Source organism: Nymphalis io, chromosome 20 (assembly GCF_905147045.1).
Source record: "Nymphalis io chromosome 20, ilAglIoxx1.1, whole genome shotgun sequence".
Taxonomy (NCBI): domain Eukaryota; kingdom Metazoa; phylum Arthropoda; class Insecta; order Lepidoptera; family Nymphalidae; genus Nymphalis; species Nymphalis io.
Window position 1 is genome coordinate 10,622,531 of NC_065907.1, and position 24,061 is coordinate 10,646,591.

Below are 24,061 nucleotides of genomic sequence, written 5' to 3' on the forward strand. Positions count from 1 at the left end.
TTTTGTAACTCATTAAAGTTTTTTATCAGATAACAGTAATGAAGACGGTGAGATGGTGGTAGAAGTTTTAAATTGCCAATTTGCTGCCAGATATTTGTATGTTATAATATTCAAATCAAAAATCGTTTAATCAATACAAAAGCAACTTACTTATTTATTGTCAAATTAGAAACTACCTGAGAAGAACCGGCAAAAAACAAGGTTTTTTTTATTTTTCTATCAATACTTATTGTATAATGTTGCAAACAATTGTTTATTATTTTTAGTAAATGAATAGCCTGGTGGTGATCGTTACATTCTCAAGGTGTAATTGTATAATGTTGCAAACAAGCGTCCATTTACATTTTTTTTTAAATTAACAACAAGCATTTTGAGCACTTTCTGGGATCCTCTTCTAAAACCGTATACATTGCCACACAAAAGAGTTACTGACTCTATGCAGTCGAGTAACAGAAACAATTCATTTTAGGATCTAGTCTACTTCACCTTTACGTCTAAGAATATGATTTACAGGACATTAGTACAGTTGTTTACGATTTTAACCGTGTGAAATAAGTAATTAGGTAGAGGAATTTACGATTACGATTTAGGCTGGCCACGTAATATGTATATCGAAGGACCATTGGTTGTTTGTTTGACATGCTCTAAGCACATAATGTCGCAGCCAAAACATCCACTTTCACAAAATATAATCTATGGCGCCGGTTGACAAGCTTTGGATTCAGTGGATCGTCGTGCTAGAAGGCTCATTGGCGACCAGACACTGGTCACAAAACTCCAGACCTTAGAACATCGTCGTAAGGTTGCCTGTCTGTCGGTATACTACAAGATATATTTTCGGAGAGTGTGCTCAGGAACTATTTAATTTGGATCCCCCGTCACCTTTTTACCACAGAACTGCGAGGCATCGAAAAGACCTGCACCCGTACGTAGTTGACGTATTTAAGACATGTACGAAACGATTTGCTTCCTCGTTTCTGATACGCACCGCCAAGGTCTGGAATAACCTCCCGACCTCCGTTTTCCCCACCACCTAGTCAAGTCTAGAGTGAATAGGCATCTTCTAGGCAAGCGCGCTCCATCTTGGACTGTATCTTACTTTCCATCAGGTGTGATAACAGTCAAGCGCTAGCCTATACGTTATAAAAAAAAAAAAAAAAACTAAAATAGTCGTAAGTAAAAGTGAGTAAAATTTCATCCGACCTAGGTTATAGGAATAACGTGGGAAACACGTTATTCCTATAACGTATTATATATATATTTTGCCACATTCTTAACAGATATGAATAAAATAAACATTAATTAAACACATGAAAATAAGTATCGTTAAGGTTAAGCCCACAATCCTCTGTAACGGAAGATTATGATTAATCTCGTTCCCAGCGGTGAAGGAAAACATCGTGAGCTCTGCCACATGTGTAACCTGCAACTGGCATTGGAGCATATTCTACCGCAAACAGCAGTACTTGGTATAGTTGTGTTCCAGTTGAGTGAGTGAACCCATAAGCTCTTCCGCCTACCTATTATATTAAAAAAATGCTCAGCAGTAGGCCGTTACTTGCTTTTTTGTTTGATAATAAACGCTATATTTCAACCAACATTGACTCATTACTAAACCGGACCACAGCAATAAATTTATACAAACGCCAACCCCCTTTGTCTTTAAATATATGTATCATAAGTGAATTGAAGTATTTGTATTTTGGCGTTTTATTTACCTTTATGGCGAATATGATAATCCTTTCCTAGCGCCAGATAATAATCGATTATAAATTAATTGATTGTAATTTAATTTGGGTTTTACCTGCTTAAGCCATACGCTCAAAATTAGTATAATTAGATAACCTAGGTAATCTATACTATCCATATTAATACTATAAATCAAAAGTAACTTCGTCTGTCTGTTTGTTACGCTTTCACGGCTAAGCCATTGAATTGATTTAGACGAAATTTGGTACTAAGAAATTTTGATGTTCAATGAAGGATACTACTTTATTAGATATACTTAACCTCTGGCATCAACGCCCCTAAAATTCGTGTGAAGCTGAGGGCGATAATTAGTAATCCATTATGCTGTTATGCCATATTTACATGAAACTTACCGCCAAATATGATCGTGAAATTTCAGAAAGTGATACGCGACTATAATAATTATATCATTTAAAGGATACGCGTATTAAAATAGCGTAACACCGTAAGTCTGTTTTCACTATCTCACTAGTGATTGATGTTAAATGGCGGTAAGTCCGGGTAACCGTAACAGCCTGTGAATGTCCCACTGCTGGGCTAAAGGCCTCCTCTCCTCTTTTTGAGAAGAAGGTTTGGAGCTTATTCCACCACGCTGCTCCAATGCTAGTTGGTACTAGTGCTACTGAAATTCTGCCACATGTGTATTCTACACATGTGGCAGAATTTCAGTGAAATTAGACACATGCAGGTTTCCTCACGATGTTTTCCTTCACCGTAAAGCACGAGATGAATTATAATCACAAATTAAGCACATGAAAATTCAGTGGTGCTTGCCCGGGTTTGAACCCACGATCATCGGTTAAGATTCACGCGTTCTTACCACTGGGCCATCTCAGCTTTTAAGTCCGGGTGTGGTTGTCAAATATTCTGGCTATTTTCTCACGCTTTAAACAATTTGAATCAGAAACGTGTATCAGATATATGATAATATATTAATTATGTTAGGTTACTTGGTGAAAGGCTTTGTGCAACCCACTCACCAATTGTTCTAATTTGAAACGTTAATAATTATTATTGGTGTGTTCAACGTGATTACACACGAGGTCCATCAGATTTTAGTTCACAAGGTTGGTGGTGCATTGGCGATGTAAGGGGTGGTTAGTATTTTTTATAGTGCCAATAACAATGGGCGTTGGTGACTACTTGCTATCATGCCAATTGGCCAGTCTGCCTGCCTACATTAAATATTAAAAGACAGTCTTTAATTTACTCAAAAGGTTTCATTACGTAATATCAATTTTCGTTTGCAGTTATAATACTTACTTACTATTTACTTTATTGTATACCACAAAGAGAAAAGTAAGGTATTTGCATTTGTTATGAAATTGTTTTAAGAGTTTCATTTAATATTATCAGCGACTAATATTCTACATTTTTATTATTTATTTATTTTTCTAATATCAATTGCTATCTAATTGCTTTAGCACAAACGGTACGCAATATTGCATCTTTTTTTTGTCATACCCAAATTATTTTAAGTGAAGAGTTTAATTTGTTGTTCTTTATTGACGCTTTTGATGGGATCCAAAGATAACAAAAAAGTTCATAATTTTGTAGTTTTTTTATTTATTTAGTTATATCAGTCTTCATCGGCTATTTGCACTTCGTCATCAGATTCATCAGCTGTGGGTGGACTGCCAGCGTCCGCTGCTTCGGGTGTCGTGCGTCTCCATTTCGCTCGTCGATTTTGAAACCATGTTTTTACCTAAAAACAAATTTACTTCTATAATATTTAATTTATTATATCCATATAACAGTTGAGCTTATCACTAGTAGAGATAATAATTAAGGCACGAGTAAATAAAGTAGCAATAACGTAACTGTCAATATTTAATAATGTTTTAAATATTAATCCATAATTAATATTATGCTTAAACTAATAGGCCACTAATTTTAAATGTCTTTAATGTAGGGGCGTTGATGGCAGAGGTTTAGTATACCTAATAAAGTAGTATCCTTCATTGAACATCAAAATTTCTTAGTACCAAATTTCGTCTAAATCAATTCAATGGCTTAGCCGTGAAAGCGTAACAAACAGACAGACGAAGTTACTTTCGATTTATAGTATTAATATGGATAGCAATCCGGGTAACATATCAAGATATATTTGCATATTAATCCTCAGTACAATTCATTCATATTTAGAATATGTAAAAAAAATTGATCGAATCCGGGGAAACACGTATTATCTTGTATTTAATTTGTTTAAATCTTAATCTAATAAAATAATAACTTAATATAATAAAAATTGAATGTTGAAATAATGTTGCTGTAGTGGTTGTATAGATGTACTAATTAAGCTGACCCGAGAGCTGGTTTTTTTTTCTTAATAGGAAGGCGTACGAGCAAATGGGCCACCTGATGATAAGTGGTCACCAACGCCTATAGACATTGGCATTGTAAGAAATGATAATCATCGTATACATCACCAATGGGACACCAACCTTGGGAACTAAGATGTTATGTTCCTTGTGCCTGTAATTACACTGGCTCACTCACCCTCCAAACCGGAACACAACAATACCAAGTACTGCTGTTTTGCGGTAGAATATCTGATTAGTGGGTGGTACCTACCCAGACGAGCTTTCACAAAGCCCTACCACCAGTAAATAGCTGGAATCGTGATTCAACAAAAAATACTAGCAAGAAGATTAAGAAAAACTACTAATATATCTATTTTCCTCTCCAATTAAGCGTTTATCTTGTATAAGGGATATGAACGACAATGGCTCGACGACTTTGACAGCACTATGCCTGTGTACCGTTGAGTAAATTTTTTACAAGTTAACATAATTTTTTCCTGTCCGTCTGTTTGTTCGGAGTAATCTTCAAAAAGTAAAATTTAATAATGTTAATAATATAAGGAGTGGATGTGTATATATACACCGAAATTGGTGGAGTCTATTAAAAGTTATTACAACTTAAAGTTGCCGTATACATTAATTTCATGTATAATACAAAAACGCGGAAAAAATCGCGGGGCAATGTTAATATATTCATTAAACTACTCAGATATATAGTACGTGTAATGCGAACCTGTCGATCGCTAAGTCTTAATGAGGCAGCTAGCGCTCTACGCTCGTCAGGACTGAGGTATTTGCTGGCGCCGAAACGACGCTCCAAGGCGCCGGTCTGAGCTGCACTAAACCTCACTTGCCCACCCTTCCGTCGCCCCCCTACTCCCCACCAGGGGCTACAGCATGAAGGTGGAACTGTAACAAATATTCATATGAACATCTCATTTTTTTTTAAATAACAATACCTTGTTATTGATCGGACAGCAATCAATTTTTTTTTGGAGTTCACGACTTCTCTAAGATTTTTTTTGGCCAAGAAGGAATACTTACATTTGCGCTTAAATGAATGTATGAATGTTCGTAACAATGTAGATCACTCTTATACAACCAGAGAGAGTAACAGAGATTATATAAAGTCAATGCCTTTTTTATTGCTGGAAAAACGCATTACGCCTTTCCCCCCTGGGAACAATGGGGGGGTAAGTAGAGTTCACCGGTATCCGACGCACCGAGTGCGCCCCGAACATCGGAATACCCACTAAAAAACCAGCGTACCCTTTCCTTCTTAACGAGGAGCGACACGAGATCGCTAAGTGCCACAAACATATTTGTAGCTTGGTTATTAATTAATTTGAATCTATTAAAAAAAAATCGATACGATTGATTACATAACACAATAAATACATGATTATAATCGCATGGAGTTGGTTTTCATTGATTTCAGTACAGGATATATACATTTCGTTATATATAGTTGACAATTTATTTAATTTTACAGAATATAACGACAATTTATTGTAGCCTTTTAACCGCTTTAACGATTCGCGCCATCTTTTCGTATTGTATGTTAATGGTATGCTGATTCTGCGCACTAACCTACTATGTCTGGCTTAGACCAGACATAGTCCTTTACTGATTGAATCAGTTTCAAATTCATTGGATGAATTTTTGCTTATGAAAATATATAATAATAACCAAAAATAGCTAAAACGTTTTTCACGAATGAGTCATTATTATATACACTATATCACACTATATCATGAAATTAATTCATTATTGAAATAAAAATGATTCATTATTGTTATAAATTATACAAATACAAAAGGATTTTCTTTCGTCGATAGAGTATCTCAATAATTATCAGCTCAGGTATTCCCACAGTACTATCAGAAGCAATTTATTCAGTAAGAATGAATTAATCTAAATATAATTATTTTACGAGTTAAAAGTTTGTTATAAATATACACGTGTCAGCCCTAACCTCGGCAAAGCAGTTCTCAATTATCGATACACAATAAATATTGATAATCCAAATGAAAGTGCTCATTTCTAAAATGTAATAAAGTTATTTTATTCATTATGTACCTTTGATACAACGTAATACGGGCGATAAGTGATTGCAATTGATATTTTTTAATCGTTTTTGTACATTTAGATTGCCCTATTTATAAACTAAGATAGCTATCAGTATTTGATTGATGATACAATCGATTGATAATGTTACTTGTGTTTTTTATTACTTTAATATCTCGAAAATTCATTAAATCATATATAAAAATAATATTTTTCCTTATAAGTGAATTGTAAAGGCTTATAGAGAAAATAATCAGTTCAAATTGCGGATGACACGTTTGTTGATATGATTAATTACATAATACTTGTAATTTAAAAGTGATCGCGTAACAGTTTTGATTAATTATGTATTCATCAAGTTTTTTATATAATTTAAAGAGTATGCTCCTATCCTCGGCATTTTACGATTAGGTAATAAAAACAACAAAATAAATTAAAAACATTAAAAACAGATTATAACTAAAGAAGTGAAGTTCAAACCAAGGAATAGAATTCTGCTTATATACACTTGCAGATATTCATGTTTTATTAAATTTGTTATTACATACATTCGGAACGCGTTTACCTATCACCTAACATCCTAATTAATTAGGATAGGATGGAAACAGCTGAAGGAAGCTTGTGTGTCCCAAGACACGCTGATCATAGGAAAACTAACTTAAATGATAGATAATAAATAGATAATAAGTTAGATATAGTATGTAAAAAAGTATATTAGATCTAGTATCAGCAATACACATTTTTTTATAGAATAGGAAGGCGGACGAGCATATGGGCCACCTGATGGTAAGTGGTCATCAACGCCCATAGACATTGGCATTGTAAGAAATGTTAACCATCGCTTACATAGCCAATGCGCCACCAACCTTGGGAACTAAGATGTTATGTCCCTTGTGCCTGTAATTACACTGGCTCACTCACCCTTCAAACTGGAATACAACAATACCAAGTACTGCTTTTTTGCGGTAGAATATTTGATAAGTGAGTAGTATCTACCCAGACGGGCTTGCACAAAGCCCTACCAGTACATTCGGCACATCTGCATCTTCAATGAGGTAATCCCAATTGCAATAAATAGATAAGTTTATGTTTCTATTCTGTCGCAATAATGCAACGATGTAGAATCTTAGTTAATTGGACCAAATCGATTTCTATTGATCTGAACTTTAATCCACTATCAATAGACAGAACAAACACTGAAATGCTCGCCATCCATCAGCTTATATACTATAAAGCTATGCTCGCGTCATTTTGGAGTCACACTTTTAAGTCTATGTTGACTTGAAAACGTTTATAAGTTATATCACCGTATTCAAAAACATGACAAAATAAGTACCCGTAAGCAAGTCGGTATTCTTTTCTCTTAGCCGATACGCTCTTCGCAGAGCGGTCGTGGTCGTCATGAAGTAGTGGCTGATGTTATTCTTTTCAGGATGTTACACCTCTCTCCCTGTTAAGGCTCTCTTGCGAAGGTTGCAAAGAGCCATAGCGGTGAGGGTGATACGCGGATATCGTACGTCGTAGACGGCGGCGACACTTCTCGCGTGGAGGTGCTGCAAATCAGGACTCTCGCCCAGCAAGCACCGATTCGCAGGTGGGAGAAGGATCTGAGGTCCCCATCAGCAGGTCTGGCGAAAGTGGAGACGATCCGCCCCCAGTTGAGTCGCTGGGTAGCCAGAAAAGGCAGCACACTGACCTTCAGACTGACTCAGGTGCTTACCCGACATGGGTGCTTCAGTAAGTACCTGTACGGAATAGTCAGGCGGGTGATAACGCCCTCCTGCTACGATTGTGGTGCGCCTACAGACACGGCGTGCCACTCTCTGATGGATTGTGCCGCTTGGGGGCCTCAGCGCCTTTCCCTGGCGACCTTAATCGGCGGAGACCTCTCGCTGCCAAGCGTGATAAACGCCTTGCTTGGTAGCGAGAGGTGCTGGATGGAGATGGTATCCTTCTGCGAAAATGTCATGTCACAGAAGATATATTAAATAAAAAAAAATTCTTGTAATATATTATGTAGTACAATTTCATATCCCAGATTATAAATATCGCAAATATATAATCTCTAGTACGACTTTGCTCCCATTGGCCCAAGTAATTCAGTTAAGGCAATATATCGTATATTGACAATAATCCTTTCGAATCAAACTGATATTTTTTTATTTTTTTTAATATTTGCAAAGATAATAATATATATATGTTATCTATTTTATATATAAAACTACTTGATTTAGAAGATAAGTAAAAATATGAGTTGTCGTTTGACAAAGTTACTTATCGCGTTGTAATCAGGAAATAATCATTTATTGACTGTTGACATAAAACACAAGGTAACTGGCAATAAGCTGATCTAATTAATTACAAAACCAATAAATCCAATTATATCACGAGGTTCTTGTGTCTTTCGCTCATAAATATATGAGTGATAAAATGAGTTCATTTCCGTAAGTTGAATTTTATAAATAGCTGTTTTTTTTCCCTGGATTCACACAGAAGCAATTATTCCGTTTGCAATGGCACTTTTACTTTATGATAAGTCTTAAATGTTCAGGATGGAAGGCTATATAGTATGTAGAAATAGGGGAATATCTACGGCATTGGCCATGATCTGCTAAATTAAAAGAACGAATAACAGAAGTCACAAATGTACGTCAATCAATTACATTTTTTTAATTTTTAACATAATTTATTAAATTTATTTGTTGAAACTATGTACAGTAATTTTTTATAATATAAAAAATTAAAATTAAAAAAAATACACATTACTAATTTATAGCAACAACACGCCGTTTAAAAGATTGCCCTGTGGATTGTACCCAAGACGCTGGCACTATTGCCACTCTGCACCGCTATACTCAATCTTTGGGCTAAATAAACGCTAGCTCTTGGGTCACCAGATGTAGTCAATCAATTAAAAAATTGATGTATGTCTAATAACACAGGACTTCTTTGGTATGAAACTTGGACAATCTTTTATGATATGATTTAAATGTAAATCTGTTACGCATTTTGTTCGTAAAAACGAAACAAACAGAGATACTTGTCCGATACACGATCGGTCTACTGATGGTAGAGGTTTGTGCAAGCTGTCTGGGTAGGTACCACCCACTCATCAGATATTCTACCGCGAAACAGCAGTACTTGGCATTGTTGTGTTCTGGTTTGAACGGTGAGTTAGCCAGTGTAATTACAGACACAAGAAGAATAACATCTTAGTTCCCAAGGTTGGTGGCGCATTGGTGATGTAAGCGATGGTTAACATTTATTACAATGCCAATGTCTAAGGGCGTTGGTGAACACTTACCATATGCGTGTCCGCCTTCCTGTTCTATAAAAAATACAAAGTTTAATAATATTTGTAGATTCAAAGCATTCCTTAATTATAATCATCTATAATTATCTATTTTGATATGTATCAAAAAAAAAAAAAATTCCAATGTGTCATAAGCAATAGTTGACATTTCCACTGTATTTTTTAACTGCTTACGTTATAACAAACCTAATTATGAGTATTTCGATGCTAGATGGCGATAAGTTATCATTTAAAAAAATATATATATTGCTTGTGAAACTTCACTTATGTAGCTACGATAGACTACGATCTTATCTTAACATATTTAGTTCTATGTAATTGTTTTTAATTAATTGGAATTACTTGTATCAATTATTTCTCGAATAACATTATGCGGTCACGGTGATATAAAAATTTAAGTTAAAATACATATAAATAAAAAAAGCTTCCTACTTGTAACAAAAGTTATATTTTTCGCGTCACTAACTTTACATAAATAAAACGTTTATTCATATTAATTGTAAAGTAGTGTTGACCTTAAAATGTAGCTCTTAATTTTTTCAAATCGACTTGGAGTTTATTAAAAAAAATATTTTTTGTAATTAATAATTAGATTATAATGAGTTTTTATTTCAAATAAATGACTGAACCTTATTACTGTTAGAAAAATTATAATTATTTTATGTTATAGGTCAGCGAACGGACAAATAGGCCACCCGACGGTAAGTGGTCACCTATTATACACATTAGCGAAGTAAAAAATATTGACTATTCCTTAAACCGCCAATACGCCATCAACCTTAAGAACTGAGATTTTATGTCCCTTGTGTCTGTAGTTATACTGGCTCACTCACCTTTCAAAACGGAACGCAACAAAACTAAGTATTGCTGTGGAGCAATAGAATATCTAATGTTATCTACCCAGACGGACTTGCACAAAGTCCTACCACCCAGTGAAAAGTTATAACGATTTTTTTAAATTTCTATTTAATTTAAATAATTATATAAAACAAAGCGTTACACCCGAGATGGCCCAGTGGAATATGTGGACATGAAGCGGAAACCGTTGGATCAAACCTAGACAATATATTATATATGTTATATACATATTGATATATAATATAACTTAAATCCAACTATAAGTGTGAAAACTAGTAAATAACCATACTATTATATATAAAATGATGTATGTAAGTTATCAAGATAATCTAATAACATTTAATATTTTTAATGTTAGTATTATTTCTGTATCTCTTAAAATCAATTAGTTTTCATTGTCACAAATACTAATTATATTGAACACGAATTTACAATTACATTTTGATAAATTACACTTTCAAATTGTGATGTATTTCTTATTTATATATATTTTTTGTAAGTTATCAGATTATGATCGTCAACCAGACATAATTTATTATTTGTACAGCGATAATTTTGAATGGTTTACTTATCTTATGAGTAACATAGCCATTTACTTCCAAAATCGTTTAAATAGGTTTTTTTATATAGATTAGATTCTTTGATATTCAATTTACTTTATACGAAATTTGAAGTCAATACTGTACATATACAAGTGTGTAATCGTAATCTAAATATGCTTGCGGTGCTAGGTGGTATGCCAGTTAAACGGAGCAGTAGCTTGAATGCTAGTTAGCGACATGAGCAAGTAACGGCATGGTTTTACTAGTGGTAGGGTTTTGTGCAAGCCCGTCGGGGTAGGTACCACCCAATCATCAGATATTCTACCTCAAAACAGCAGTACTTGGTATTGTTGTGTTCCGGTTTGAAGGGTGAGTAAGCCAGTGTGATTACAGGCACAAGGGACATAACATATTAGTTCCCAAGATTGTTAGCGCGAAGTGCGATGTAAGCGATGGTTAACATTTTTTACAATGTCAATGTCCATGGACGTTGGTGACCGTTTAACATTAGGTGGCCTATATGCCGCCTACCTATACCATAAAAAGATGGTCTTGTGGCCGCAGATCCCGAGACCTAGGTTTAAACCCCTGGTCGGGTATTCAACTGTGCGTGCACTGGCATGTGTATATCTCATTATCCTCTATTCAAGTGGTCAGCCACCAATCACCAGCATTTTAAATCATGTACAATATTACATTAAATTAACATTACTACCGGTTTCGAATGTAGATTCTACCGAGGCCATCCGACAAGAAACTCAGTGGTTAGGCTTTTCTACCAATTAAATTACATTAATGGCATCATCATCATCATCCTTTTGTCGTCCAATCCTGGACATAGGTCTCTCCAATGGCACGCCATTAAGCTCAATCTCAGCTCTCAATCTGCATCCGCTGCCAGCCACCTTGCGTATATCGTCACTTCACCTAGCTGGAGGGCGTCCTACGCTACGTTTGCCAAGGCGTGGTCTAACATTAATGTAAAACAAGTAAATGATTATTGTTTGGGAACTCAAAAAAGTAAGGAACACACCACCACTGTATGCAAACTCCTTTATTCTCCTCAATTTTTATTCACACCGATACAAATCGCTACCGAGTATAAGGTCTAAGAAAAATAACTTGACAGCGCGATTTAACTGGCATACAGCGCCATCTATTATTGCCTTAAGGAACTAAAATAAAATTAATATATTAAATGAACAAGCTCTTATATATATAATATATCGAATCGAATATATATATCGAGGGTATTCTCTGAATATTCTCATATTGTGTTCGGTGAGATTATTGTATGTATAAGTCGTGCCATCTCTCCGATTGAACATCCCCCGCTCCCCGCAACGACCCCCTCCGGTGCCAGTTGTACTCGCCGCGTCCTCCGACGTCGGCTTGAGGAAACGGCCGGTGCTAGTTGCCAGGAGTCTGCCTGCTCAAGTGAAGAGAAGCGCACGAATAGATCCTGCACTTTTTTGGTTACCAAAAAATCCTGCAGGATCAACAAAACCAAGGAAAGCTGAAGAACAGAGATACCGGTGTGCACGGACCGAACTTCCGCTCGCGGGCGCTTAGCTGGGCCTCCCCTAGGGGTCTCACCTGGCTTGGTTGCACGCGCCGAGGTCGTGGTGCCCGTGCAGACACATCGAGAGCAGCAATCCGACACCACCATCATGTCTGAAGGGGGGGAGCCCCCCCCCCTTAGGCCAACGCAAGCGTTGCCGAGGCAGGTCCGGCATCGCGCGGTCAGTTGTTCGAAGAGACATCTTCGACAACTCGACCGTGCCTGTCGCCCTCACCCCCGCCGCCGCCCCGCGTATACGCATAATACACGCTGAGACCGGTGGAGAGGACGTCCACCGGGCTGCTGAAGCAGACTTCGCCGCCACTGTAGCTGAGTCTACAGCAGGCGCGGAAGGAGCCAAGCGCCCGAGACCGGACTCTTCGCCGGAGTCAATGGAAGGGGAGGACAAACGCCCCAAGACCGATGTTTCCACTGCATCACCGCCGTACGGATCGCCGCAGGATTCGGCATCCTCATCGCGCGCGGCATCGCCTACAACGGGCGAAGCAAGCGAAAAAGGACGGCCAAAGGAATTACCACCGTCGCGATCCCCCTCCCCGATGGAGGGGGGGTCGCAAGACACCTGGCCGCGTGACTCGACGAGCTACGCGGCACTGCCATCGACGGTCGAGGAGAGGACAGCCTCCCGTCCCACTTCACCGCAACCGGGGCCGTCAGGGGTCACCTATGCGGCGGCCGCTGCCGCTCCAGCGTCGCCCAGGAGTCGAGCCCCTGCACCGGTACCAGCCCCAAGAGCGACGCCTCGTTCTAGCTACCCGCCGATTACGGCGGAACGCCTACCGAACTGGACGAGGCACTTCGAGGTGCTTAAAAACAAACTAGGACACGCCCCGAACGCACGCCCTTTGGGAAAGGGAGTGCGCTTCTTGCCCGGATCCGCGGAGGAATTTCGGGTCATTCAGCGTCATCTGACTGAGGCTATGAACCAGGATAAGACTATATCCTGGTTCTGTTACAGCCCAGCCGCGGAACTGCCAACTAAGGTGGCCATTAGGGGGCTGCCACTCGACACACCCCCGGAAGAGGTGATCGCCGCCCTGCGCAGTTTAGGGTTCCCTGCGCAGAGCGCGAAGGCGATTCCAGGCGGAAGAGGTCGACATGGGTGCACCTACTTCGTCCAGCTGGTGCACCTGAAGGAGCAGGAGCTCACGTCTCTATACAAGACTACTGAGCTCCTGTGCATGCCCGGCCTGCTGATTGAAGCCTGGAGAGGCGCGAAGAGCCCTCCACAATGTCACCGCTGCCAGGCATTTGGCCACTCCTCGGCCAATTGCCACAGGCAACAAAAGTGCGTTCGCTGCGCCGGCGAACACCTGGCACGGGACTGCCCGAGACCTCTTTCTGAACCACCGACGTGCGCAAACTGCGCTAAGGCGCATACAGCAAAGGACCGGAGGTGCCCGGTCTTTAAGAAAGAAGCACGAAGGAGGGGCATTAACGTGCCCGCCCCTCACCCGAACGGACCGAGAGCACAGCCAAAGGGGGACAGGGAGCGTGTCCCCCTGGTAGCACCTAAGCAGGTGGTCGGTCGCCCTATCGTCGCAGAACCCAAAGCGACGATAGTAGTCGACCAGCGAACGAAGCAGCCACCTCCTGCGAAGAAAGCCACGGAGGTGCGAGCTAAGCTTGCGCCCCCAACAACACTGGCGCCTCCAGCCAACCAGCCGACGGCCAGGGACCAACCTATAAAGGTGCCTAGCAGAAATAGGAGAAGGAAGAGGGCAGCTAGGCCTCCCAGGACTGAGCCTGCGGCGGCATCGACGCCGCAGCCCAGGAAGGCAGCGACGGAGCCAAAGTCCGCTCCGGCTGCCGCCACGCGGCCGGTGGTGAGGCAAGAAGTGCCTCCCCCTGTGCAGATGACAACCTCGGCCAGTGCGAAAGGCCTGGACACCACCATCATCGTCCGGGTCTTCATGGAGGCACTGACGGCGATCCTGGTCGCCTATACACAGGGCCAGGACATAATACCTGCCATCTCAGCTGGAATAGCCGCTCTTGCGAAGCTCAATTCCAGCTGAGAATACTATATTGGAACCCAGGTGGCATACGTGGCCATATCCGGGAGCTGACCCTACTCGCCCAGTCGCAGGATATTCACGTAATCCTCCTGGGCGAGACGAAGCTCTCGGCTGAGATCGAGCTCCGAATCCCGAACTTCTTCGTGTATCGGCGAGATGAAGTCTCTCCCCGGGGCTGCCCATTCAGAGGAACTGCAGCCCTGGTGAGGAGGGATATTATACACGAAGAACTTGCACATGCACCTTTTGTGAGCCTACGTACGCAGGGGGTGCGTGTGCATGCTGGTGAGACGGAGCTGCTGCTGTATGCCGCCTACAAGCCACCCGGACAGGTTTTCTGCAGCACCGATGTCCAATCGCTTATCGACTCGCCGATGCCTACACTGATCGTGGGTGATCTGAACGCGAAGCACCACGCTTGGGGCTCGCGCGTCATCACCCAGGCGGGTAGGCAACTGCTTGAGGATAGCGAACGACAGGGTTACGGTGTGTTGGGTCCAGGAGCGCCGACCCACATACCGACTAACCCTTCGTACCAGCCGGACGTCCTGGACATCGTGCTGCACCACCGACTAGACGCACCCATCGATGTTGAGGTGAATTACGACCTCAACACACAGCACCTGCCGATTGTGGTCACAATCGCCCTCCAGCGCGACTTTACAGTGCCCCGCTCCCCTCGTTTGCGGGTCGACTGGGGGCGCTACTCCTCAGAGCTCTCGGAGTTTGAGCTCACGGTCCCGATCGCGACGACTGAAGATGTGGAAGGAGCTGCTTCTAAAATTTCTGAGGCGATCCAGAAAGCCAAAGAAGCAGCCACCTCTCAAGGAAGCACACCGAGAAGTCGTCAGGACCAGCTGCCGAGCTCGCTCCGAGTGAAACTGAGGAAGAAACGAGTTCTTCGCCGACTGTGGGCGCGAACGCGCTGCCCGAGGGTGAAGCGTGACCTCAATAGGATTGCAGAGGAAGTGTCGCGTGCGCTCGTGGCTCTCGAGGATGACTACTGGGAGGCCACCATCGATCGAGCATCCGAGCACGACACTACGTTGTACCACCTCTGCAAACAGCTTACCGGACATGACTCGCCTGTCTACCAGCTCCTAGATCGAGCGGGTAACAGAAGATATTCCGCCAGCGACAGAGCAGAGATCCTGGCGGAACATTTGGAGGGTCAATTCACCCCCAACCCACCGGACTTATCAAAGATCGATGTCGTCCATCATCACGCGGCGATCCAGAGGCAAGTGGAGGTATTCCTGTCGGCCCCAATCCCGCCGCTCCAGGGAGACGATTATATCTCTCTGTCCGAGCTGCGGAAGGCCGTCTTCCGATTACCGAAGAGGAAGGCGCCAGGCCCCGACGGAATTACCAACGCCGCGTTGATGCAGCTACCCACCAACTGCCTCGTAGCGCTCGCGAGTGCTTTTAACGGGATACTCCGGACCGGACACTTCCCCGAGGCGTGGAAGAGAGGGAAGGTTATCGCCCTCCCTAAACCCGGGAAGGATCGTCGCTTCCCGGCAAGCTATCGGCCTATCACGCTACTCTCGCACATCGCCAAGCTGTTCGAGCGTCTGTTGCTGCGGAGACTCGCGCCTCATCTGCCCCTGCGCGAGGAGCAGTTCGGATTCCGCAGCGACCATTCAACGACGCTCCAGCTGGCGAGAGTTCTTAGCCACTTAGCCAGTGAGCGAAACAAAGGGCATCCCACCGTCGGGGTCTTTCTCGACATGGAGAAGGCCTTCGACCGGGTGTGGCATGCCGGACTCCTGGCTAAGCTCTTGAACACCTCGGCGCCTCTCGCGTATGTGCGAGTAGTGGCGTCGTTTTTGGAAGGCCGAAGCTTCTATGTCTCGGTGGAAGGCGCGGACTCTCAGCCGCGCCCCATTCGAGCCGGAGTACCCCAGGGTAGCTGCCTGTCACCGCGTCTATACGCGGTGTACACGGACGACATCCCTACCCTCCGCGACCATCTGCGTGAGGGTGAAGAGGATGTGATGCTGGCCCTGTACGCGGACGACAGCGCATTCTTTTCGTCGTCCTACCACCAGATCGTCGCAATAAACAAGATGCAACGAGTGTTGGATCTTATACCGGATTGGCTAGACAAGTGGAGGATGGCTGTCAACGTCGATAAGACGGCCGCTCTGCTTGTCGGTGCTGACAAGCCGATGCGTCGGCTCACCTTTCGAGGCCAGGACGTGGGATGGCAGACCTCAGTCTGCTACCTGGGGTGTCACTTGGACCGCAGGCTGCGCATGATACCCACCGTTAACAAGGTGGTGAGTCATGCCGCGGCTGCCCGGTCTAAGCTGCACACCCTCTTCACGTCGCGGCTTCCACTAATGACCAGACTGAGGGTCTACGGTGCCTACGTCCGCTCGCGCCTGACGTATGCGGCCCCCGCCTGGTACGCACTCTGCTCAGCGTACCAGAAGCGGAGGATTCAGATCCAACAGAACCGATGCCTACGCTTGATTGTAGGAGCTCCGAGGTACGTCAGAAATGATGTCATCCATAGAGACACCAGGACGCCCACCGTGGAGGAGTTCGTCCGCAAGCTCGCTCGCTCGCTATTTGCTAAGGCAGATAGCAGTGCGAGCGTACACCTCCACGGTATAGCACCACTTCATGCCAGACCACCTGAGGGGCGTCCGTTACCTCGTGAGCTCCTATTGTCGCCGACCATCAGCGCCGATGCAGGCATCGGTGAAGAGGACGACGACGATCTGGAGACGCGGTAGGACGACATAACTAGTGAACAAGATTACCATTGAAGAAAGATAGCCACTGGGTCACAACGACCCTGGCCCTATGGGCCTAAATGAATCGACACGACGGATGAACCGTCGGGGAGGACCATCCCGGGTAGGGGGGGCAACCCCGAGGCCCGTACCCAGACTGGCCTAGGCCAGCCAGGAGGACCATTGATTGATTAAATGAACAAACATTCCGCCCACCAAGGACTTGTCCTTCAAGTTACAATAAACATACAATACAAAAATAACATACTTGGAAGGTGTAATAAGTAGCAAACTTAACTACAAAACTAACACAATCAACCAAACAGCTAGTACATAGAAGATATGACTCAAAAAATTGAGACATTCATTTAACTCATTTTAATTACAGTATTTCTTTACACACACAACAAAAGTAAAGTTAAGAAAAAAAAAATACAACTCAAAAAAAAATCTAATGAAAACAAAACGCAAAGAAAATAAAACTATAGTAACATAAACAAACATTGAATACATTGGAAATTATAACCGCCCACCGTGACAATATCATATTTATTTTGTTAAAACACTAACTTTATGAAGTGGACGTTTAATATATCCATTTTTACATTTTACGGCAACGACTCTTGTGATATCATCACGGCCAGGATGTTTTTTAACAATTTTTCCTAAGAGCCATTTAGAGGGTGGCAAAAAATCGTCTCTTAACACTACTACATCATTGATGTCAGGCTCTGGGTTTTTCTTATTCCACTTATATCTATTAGCTAAAGTTAACAAATATTCTTTCGACCACCTTTTCCAAAAATCGTTAACCATTTTTTGAGTTAAATGCCATCTTTCCAGACCAGTACATTTTTTATCAGAATAATCAAAATCAGTGGTGTCAGTGGAAGTAGGTCATTAATGTCGTCGCAAAGTATGGATAAAGGACGCGAGTTTAGACAAGCCTCCACCTGTGTCAGTACTGTAGATAATTCTTCGTAAGTCAGCGTGCTATCACCAATAACTTTACGTAAATGCGTTTTGACAGACCTTACACATGCCTCCCAGAGGCCTCCGAAATTTGGAGCATGAGGTGGAATAAAGTGCCACCTTGTATTCTCGAAGGTCAGCAAACGTGATATCTCACTCGGTAACTCAGAACGTGCGTTGTGGAACATTTCATTTAGTTGTTTCTCGGCTCCAACAAAATTTGTACCGTTGTCACTGTAAAGATCTTGACAGTGACCACGTCTCGAGACAAAGCGTCGAAAAGCAGCAATAAATGCCTTTGCACTCATATCCGTAACCACTTCTAAATGAATGGCCCGAGTAACCATGCAAATAAATAAACATATGTATGCTTTATATGACTTAGCACCTCGTCCAGGAGAAAATCTTATATTTATGGGACCAGCATAATCAACTCCAGCGGATTTGAATGCGTGCAATACATTTATTCGGTTTATATTTGAATTACGCAAATATGACCGTTTCACAATTTCGTTCTCGTCTTAATTGGATATCCATTCCACTTCGCCGGAATAAGCACATCCTGTCTATTCTGTACTGTGTGTTGTTTAACCCTGTTACACCCCCTTACTTGAAGGAGAAATTTTTATTTTTAGGGAATCCTGGGGAAGTTCTTCGTTCTGTGAAGAGATGGATTTTAAGGGTGCCTGAACATAAGTCATCTTTTTATAATAATTCTTTTACAGTTCAGGCTATTAATCTCTGGAATGACCTTCCTTTAAATCCATAGATATTTTTAAAAAACTTGTAAAAGATCACTTTTTGTCTCAAATGCCTCATCACCATTAATTTTTTTTATTTTTAATTTTTTTTTCTTTTTTTCTTGTTATGTTTGTGGACTTATCGTTTTTATCCGTTCTTATTGTTTATAGTATGTATTACATTTTTTTATTTTTTTTCTTCAGCCTTTTGCCGTCCACTGCTGGACGAAAGCCTTTTTTTTTTTTTTTTTCGGGGAGGAAAGGCATTTATACCTGGCGCCCGGTCCGGGGGGACCGGGACGGGTATGTGGGACTCACGGGGCAGAAGGCCACTACCCACCCAAAACCTCCCCGGATTTCCGCCAATCCGCAAGGCGGCGGGGTCACGGGAACGTTGTGACTTACAACCGCAACCCCGCCAGCGGTCGTCGCCATAAGGCGACCCATCTCGAGAGCGCGCCAGTATGTTAGGGCGCGCCTCCCTCCTCTCTGTGTCTCCGTCCTGTTACGTGACGGACTCCCCCGAGTCCGCCACTGGAGGCTGGGCGTCAGGGCTTGAAGCCCCGCGGCGGATCAACAGACTGGCTCCGCCGCCAACCACACCTTAACTCTGCGGCAGCGTCCGGCCTGCGAAGGCACGTCGCCGTCGAAGAGATCTCGTCCTTCGTTGCGGGAGCGAGTCCACGTCGTCCTCCCGCTCCCGCTCTGCCTCCTCCTTTTGCGACATGACGCATGCGCTGAACCGGGACACTGCCGCCCAGATCTCTTCGCTTCCGGCCATCTTCTCGACGACGGCCGGAAGCGACAGGTCTCCACCTACGGCCGTGGATAGGACCGCGCGAGGCTCCACCCAAGCCGGGCACTCTACGCGCGTGTGTTCCGCCGTATCCACGGCTCCTCCGCCACAATGGTGGCACTCCACCGTCGCCTCCCTACCGACCATCTCACACAGGTACCGGCCAAAACAACCGTACCGGTCAAAAGCTGTGTGAGGTGATACGTGGGTGGGCCATGCTTGCGCTCGACCCACTTCCTTAGCACCGGCCGAATGGCCGCAACGAGGTCCCGGCTAGCACCCGGGACACCCAGTCTCTCCGACCACTCGGCGAATACCCTTTCGCGGGCCTCCTCCCGCCATATCCGAACCTCACGTGGGTGGGGCCGGTTCTCCCCCTCCGCTCTCACTGCCGCCTTGATCCGCCAATAGACCCTCGAATTAGCTTCGGCCTCGAGGTCCCATGGCGGGCTTCCCGCGAGCAGGCACGCCGCGGTGTACGACACCGTGCGGTACGCCCGAGCCGCTCTGAGCGCCATCGCTCGCTGTGGACGTCGCAGCGAGGCGACGTTACGGGCGCTCAGAGCGTCCGTCCGTATCGGCGCCCCGTAGAGCGCCATCGAGCGCACGACGCCGGTGTACAGGCGCCTGCAGGAGCCTCCTGGCCCACCCACGTTCGGGAGGATCCTCCCTAGCGCCCCGGCTGCAGCCACCAACTTTGGGGCCAAGCGCCGGAAGTGCTCTTCGAACTTCCACCTGCCGTCGAGCACGATTCCCAGGTACTTCATAGTCGACCCGACGGCGATGGAAGTTCCGCCCACTGTTATCGCCGCCCCCGGAGGTGGCGCGTTCCGAGGCTTGTGAAAGACGAGGGCCTCGGATTTGTGTAGGGCCACCTCGAGGCCCAGCGCGCGGATTCGGTGGACCACGTGCGCCACCCCAGCCGTGGCGCGATAGGCCGCCTCCCGGTATGAACTGCCGCGGGCCGACACGAGGGTGTCGTCAGCGTAGCACGTGACGCTGACCCCCCGCAACGTGGCCCCACGCAGCACCCAGTCGTAGCTGATGCACCACAGGAGCGGTCCTAGTACCGACCCCTGCGGAACACCGCATGACAACGACCTGACGGCCCATCCGTCCGCAGTCGGGAAGGCCACCGCCCTGCCCGAGAAGTAATCGGCCACGGTACGCCGCAGGTAGCCCGGCACACCGTGGAACCGCAGGGCCTCCATCACCGTTTCCCAGGGCAGGGTGTTGAAGGCATTGGAAATATCCAGCGACACTGCCAACACAACCCCGCCCCGAGACACCTCCTCCTCGGCCAGGCCCCTCACCCTGGCGATCGCGTCGAGCGTCGAGCGGCCGGGACGGAACCCGTATTGCCGCTCGTCGAGTCCCGGCTCCATACTGCCGACGAGACGGGCAGCGAGCACCCGCTCGAAGAGCTTGCTCACCTCGTCGAGCAACACGATCGGGCGGTAGGCTGACGGCTGATCGGACGGACGCCCGTCCTTGCGGATCAGAACGAGCGTGCCCGTTTTCCACCGTCGCGGGAACCTACCCTGAGACAGGCATGCGGTGAAGAGGCGCCGCATGCTCTCGCCGAGTTCCTCCGACGCGATCTTCAGGGCTCGACCAGGGATTCCGTCGGGCCCAGGGGCTGTCTTTTTCGACCCTAGTCTGATGACAGCCGCCTGCAGTTCCGCTTCAGTGATCGGAATCACCGGTCCCCCGTCGAGCTGGACGAAAGCCTCCCCCATAGAACGCCAACCATCCCGTATACAATGTATTACATTGTATACTTGTAATTTTATATGTATTGATAATATAATTTATTTATTGATATATATTATGTGTATTTTATATTTACATTTATTTATTAGTTTGTTTTAATCATACATTAATATTATCTTATTTATTATTAGAGCACCACCTACCTCATGTCCTATGAGCTATCACTTACTCCGTTGGTTGCCTGGAAGAGATCGCTATGTATAAGGTCGCCAAAATTGTACGCTACTTTAATTTAGGCTGTATCCATGTTTTGTATTTTTTTTATCTCTTTGTGGTATACAATAAAGTATAAAGTAAAGTAGTTACTCTTTTCCAACATTTTAAATATAAAGTTATATCAAACAAATACAATTAAATTTATGTATATCCTACTTGAAACTCTATACTAACTTTACATGTTGCTATTGTAAGTAATCAAATTATGTAATTTAACTTAAAGTAACCAACGGTTCACGATTAAAATAATTATAAATAATAATAACATCAACTGATTTAAACAAGTCAATCAAAGACGTTTAAAAAGCAATTAATTATTCCGAGATAAAGATTTCAGGTAGGTACAAAATGATAACTAATATTAATTCACTAGTAAAACTCGTGTCTTTTGTCGTTTCGATTTTGTGTGTTATATAGTTATATATTATATATAATGGTTTACATAGCGTGATTAATTTTCTGATATAAAATAAGGAATCATTAGGATAGGATTCTTCAACACCAATTTCGTCGTTGTGTTTTTGGACAGACTATAACTGAATATAAAATAAAAACTGAAAATATTTAAATTAATTAAACAAAATTAGACCTTTGTTTTTTTTATTGTATTAAGTTGGTAGACGGGCAAATAGTCCTCCTGATGGTAAATACGTTGATGTACGAAATATTAACCACTCCGTACAACAACGCGCCACCAATTTTGGGAACTAAGATGCCATGTCCCTTATGCCTGTAGCTTTTTTTTTATAGAATAGGAAGATGGACTAGCATATGGGCCACCTGATGGTAAGTGGTCACCAACGCCCATAGACATTGGCGTTGTAAGAAATGTTCACCATCGCTTACATCAACAATGCGCTACCAACCTTGGGAACTAAGATGTTTTGCCTGTAATTACACTAGATCATTCACCCTTCAAACCGGAACACAACAACAGTATACATTGCTGTTTGGCGGTAGACCATCTAATGAGCGGGGATTACCTACCCAGACGGGCTCGGACAAAGCCCTACCACCAAGTAAAAAATGACGTCGAATTAATCATACGTAATCACTGGTCCCTGGCACCTTATATACGCATAGGGATTGATAATAAAACACATATTGTTTATTAATATGTAGGTTTAAATTGATCAATGTTCTATTGTAAACGAATATATATTTTATGGTTGATATTTTAATGATATCGGGGATATCTCAGTCAGTACACGTTGAGCTTAAACGAAGATATCTGATCAAGGAAAACTGATTTTTATGTGTAGAATATGTATTTATGAATTCATTCACCACTGACCAGGAGATGCATATCACGATGAAACATATACGTAACCTGCATCAATCGGATGAAATACTGCCGCATATGTCCACTAATATACAAATAACAGTTATTGAGTCTTTGCTTTTAAAAAAAAATATTTGTATCTAATATAGAATGATGACATAGTTGGAGTTAGTTTTATATAATAGTATCAATTAACAATTTTGAAGTGATGGGATCTATCCAAAGCTAAGCCCACCAGAAGAAAACGTTTTATTGACAACAAAAAACACACACGTTAATTTTGTTTGTATTTGTTTACATATCAATTTATTAAGGGCAAATCATATTTGAGTATCTTGAAAGTAATTCCCATTAATTTAAGCAATAATAGCATTAAATATAGTATTAAATAACACAATAAAACAAAAATAAGAAACATCCAATAAATGTCTTACAATGAGACCTTTTCTCTTTATTCTACCGCGTTGCTCTGATGATATTTTCATGTAGGTTTTCTCATGTTTACTTACACTGCTTAGCACGAGTTGATTTATAAATAAAATTACATCACGTAAAAGGTTTCGGATCCTAACAAATTAAGATGACATAATTAAACATTTTAACATTTGTTAATAAAGAACGAATGTCGGCTTAATTAATAAATACGATTTGAACTAACCTCTTTCGAATCCATATGGCTGTCGTAAACTATACGGACTCGATACGAATCTATTGACGGCCAGCTGGTTTCGCAATATCTGATCCGACTTCAACATGTGATCACTGTAGAAGTTCATTGGGTGTCTCGTGTCAATAGGGTATCCTGTTTTCATTCTATAAGTCGGCCATGGGACATTAGCCTTTATCGGTGTCGGTTGTAGAGGATATGTATTCCTTCTTTGTTCCAAATTCACTTTCATTTTCGTCAATTCGAGTTCCTTCTGAACTTCCGTAATAACGTTAAATTTTGTTTGCAGCTCGTCATGTTTACTCTGATTTTTTATTTCTTCTTTGTCACTACACCTCAGAGGTTCCTTTCGCTCATTGTTCAATTGTTTGTTAGTTTTTCTCGTGTCATTTAAAATGTCATCGATTAAAAACGATTTTTTCTGACGGCACGCGCACAT

At 43.0% G+C, this 24,061-nt stretch overlaps 1 protein-coding gene across 1 annotated transcript; it reads right to left on the reverse strand.

Annotated features, from left to right (window-relative positions):
* Nucleotides 1-3,328: 3,328 nt before the first annotated feature.
* Nucleotides 3,329-24,061, reverse strand: LOC126776408 (homeobox protein Hox-D8-like). The gene is made up of 3 exons (XM_050498907.1): nucleotides 23,614-24,061; nucleotides 4,786-4,961; nucleotides 3,329-3,454 (listed from the first exon to the last, which is right to left on the reverse strand). Exons 1-3 carry the CDS (start codon nucleotides 24,059-24,061, stop codon nucleotides 3,329-3,331), a joined length of 750 nt encoding a protein of 249 aa, XP_050354864.1.

What these genes read in the sequence shown, in the direction of transcription:
- LOC126776408 (XM_050498907.1), bottom strand. Translation starts at nt 24,061, where the DNA reads ATGTGCGCGTGCCGTCAGAAAAAATCGTTTTTAATCGATGACATTTTA. An exon ending in GCCATATGGATTCGAAAGAG is followed by an intron (nt 4,962 to 23,613) that starts GTTAGTTCAAAT and finishes TATTTGTTACAG; the next exon opens with TTCCACCTTCATGCTGTAGC. An exon ending in TAAGACTTAGCGATCGACAG is followed by an intron (nt 3,455 to 4,785) that starts GTTCGCATTACA and finishes ATTTGTTTTTAG; the next exon opens with GTAAAAACATGGTTTCAAAA.